The sequence below is a fragment of the Anopheles cruzii genome, unplaced genomic scaffold, assembly GCF_943734635.1.
Source record: "Anopheles cruzii unplaced genomic scaffold, idAnoCruzAS_RS32_06 scaffold03244_ctg1, whole genome shotgun sequence".
Classification (NCBI taxonomy): Eukaryota; Metazoa; Arthropoda; class Insecta; order Diptera; family Culicidae; genus Anopheles; species Anopheles cruzii.
In genome coordinates this window covers 1-2,318 of record NW_026456829.1, presented here as the reverse complement: position 1 = coordinate 2,318, position 2,318 = coordinate 1, and the positions used below count along the sequence as shown (strand labels likewise).

General features: G+C 49.9%; 1 protein-coding gene across 1 annotated transcript; it reads right to left on the bottom strand.

Annotated features, from left to right (window-relative positions):
* Positions 1-8: 8 nt before the first annotated feature.
* On the bottom strand, positions 9-521 carry LOC128276958 (mitotic checkpoint protein BUB3-like; the record flags this gene model as incomplete). Its single annotated transcript, XM_053015416.1, has 2 exons — positions 327-521; positions 9-266 (listed from the first exon to the last, which is right to left on the bottom strand). Coding segments are annotated over exons 1-2 (453 nt in total), but the record flags the coding sequence as incomplete, so codon positions are not given.
* Between the last annotated feature and the right edge of the window lie 1,797 nt (positions 522-2,318).

Below are 2,318 nucleotides of genomic sequence, written 5' to 3'. Positions count from 1 at the left end.
GCCACCACCAGCTTCTCCTCGATGCAGCTCATCGCGTACACCTTGCCCCCGCTCTGCTCGTACGACCCGACACACTCCCGCTCCCGGGCGTCCCACAGCTTCACCGTGCGGTCCCAGCTGCCGGTCAGGATGCCGTTCACCATCGACGAGTACTCCACGCACTTGACCGCTGCATCGTGCGAACCGAGGTTGCTCTCGATGTGTGTGTTCAGATCGTACAGCTTCACGCCATTGTCCAGTCCGCCGCTTACCGTTTTGACCGAGTCCTGCAAAAAGGTCCCGGGTTAGCTGGTCTGCACCAACGCTCCCGGAGCAACGCGACGTACCAGAAACGAGCAGTCCAAAACGGGCGAAGAGTGAAAGAACTTGTGGCGCAATGTGTTGCTGGTCACATCGTACAGCCGCACGCTGGTGTCCCACGACGAAACGAGCAGGAACTGGTTGCTGGATGGCGCAAACTTGGCGGCCGATATCACGTCCACCGGCGCGTTCGTAATTTGTACCTCGCCTTTCTGCGACATTCTCATGTTTACCTTTCGACGGTTACTGCGGACGCGCTCTTCAAATCGAAGCGATCGAACGGCTTGGTTGGACAGCTGTCAAAACCTAGTACGTATCGTTCCGTGCAGAGGGCGCTCTAGTATCTGCGCCACCGGCTTTTGATGAACTTTATATTAATTTTGTATAAATAGCGACACAAACATTAAGCACAAATAATAAAGAAAAATTTGGCACAAAAGGATTGGTTGGTAGGTGGGGGGTGGTAGGTTTACAAAGCCTCCTTTCGCACGAAAGTGTTGGAGTTGTACGTGTAAGTAGGTATGCCACTTTCATTCGCAAACCGATCTAAGGGTTTACTTTTGAAATTAGTCTAAAGTGATAGAATCTAAAGATTAAGCGATATTCGTTACCGCTACTGAATATGTGTTTCTTTCTCCAGAGATAAAATGGACAAAGAATTGACTTCTTTCCCTGCCATGGTTGTTGTTCAAAGTTAGAGCTCATTAACCGTACGAATCGTAAAGGGTAAATATTTCGAACCAACCAGCAAAGCCGTTACACGGTTTGGGCTTGGGCTTTGCTTTGTGGTAACAAAAACCTCCTTCACACACGTGCCCACCAAAAGTGGGATTAATTAAACTCTCGTGGCTAAATACTTGAAAACATTCTGTTGTCATTTCGGCAAACAGATTATGATATTTATTTCCAGGGCGTTATCTCTCGGCATTATCTCGCGGCGTCCCACCGTCTCTTTTTTGGAGAAGAATTTCTTCATAACACGTGACTCGCAACCGTTCTGGAAAAGCCCGGTCGAGACAAGCTGTGGCACGCTTTGCAGGACGCTGTTTTCGTTTTTCTTTTAAGCGCAACACACGCAACCTCGGCCCGTGTGCTGCGGCGCGCTTGCGTGTCGCGGCGAAAAACTTTCCCAACCGTCGTGGGAGCCGAGGCTTACGCCAGAGGGCTTTTCTGCGGCTTTCACACCGCGACACCGCGCGGCGTGGATGCCCTAAGTCCGCGAATCTCGACACCACGCGGAAGCTCAGCTCGCTCGTCGGCGTAATCTAATCTTTTAATCCATTCGACGAGCGACCGAGCGACGCCCAAACAAGTTTAATCAGTGCCGTTGGCAGATTTTCTTCGATTTGGTGTCGCGGGAAGAAGCGGCCAACTTTCACTAGACAAACAGGGATAACAGGACAGGGAGAGAGAGAGAGAGGTAGGGAGAGCGTTCCGTTTCTGTCGCTGTTCCCCGTTGAACTTTGTTTTGCGCGGATCTGTTGATTCCAAGTTCCTTATCCGGCTCATCAAAAAGCCTCGCTTCCGTGCAGCTTCAATAACAATTATGCACGTGTGTGTGTGTGATAACCGGCAAGCCGTGGAAAATGGTTTGCCCATTTCCGGCGGTTCGTCGCCCGGAGTTTCGAATGATTTTCAGAAGCTCGGCATAATTTCAACTTCTGACGATGGCCGTGAAGCAGAACGTGCGGTAGTCAGGGATACAAATTACGTTCCCGTACGCTCTCCACATGTGCGCGCCCAGTGTGAGCGAATGTTGTGGCCGTGGTAAGGTTGCTAAATAATTAACGATCACGCTTTGATTAACAAATCTAACGGGCGTACAAAATGGCGATACAGTTCGAAACTAACTGTGTATGGCGGTGTTATGAGGGTTGATTTAATTATGTTATAACACACGTGGACGTTTGAACTAATTTCTGCAGCACAGTTAGAATCAGTTCACGTGCCGTGGAAATGATTGATGTAAGGATGCTGTCAGTTAAGCGGCGAGAATATCGATCTGCCCGCTTAACTGT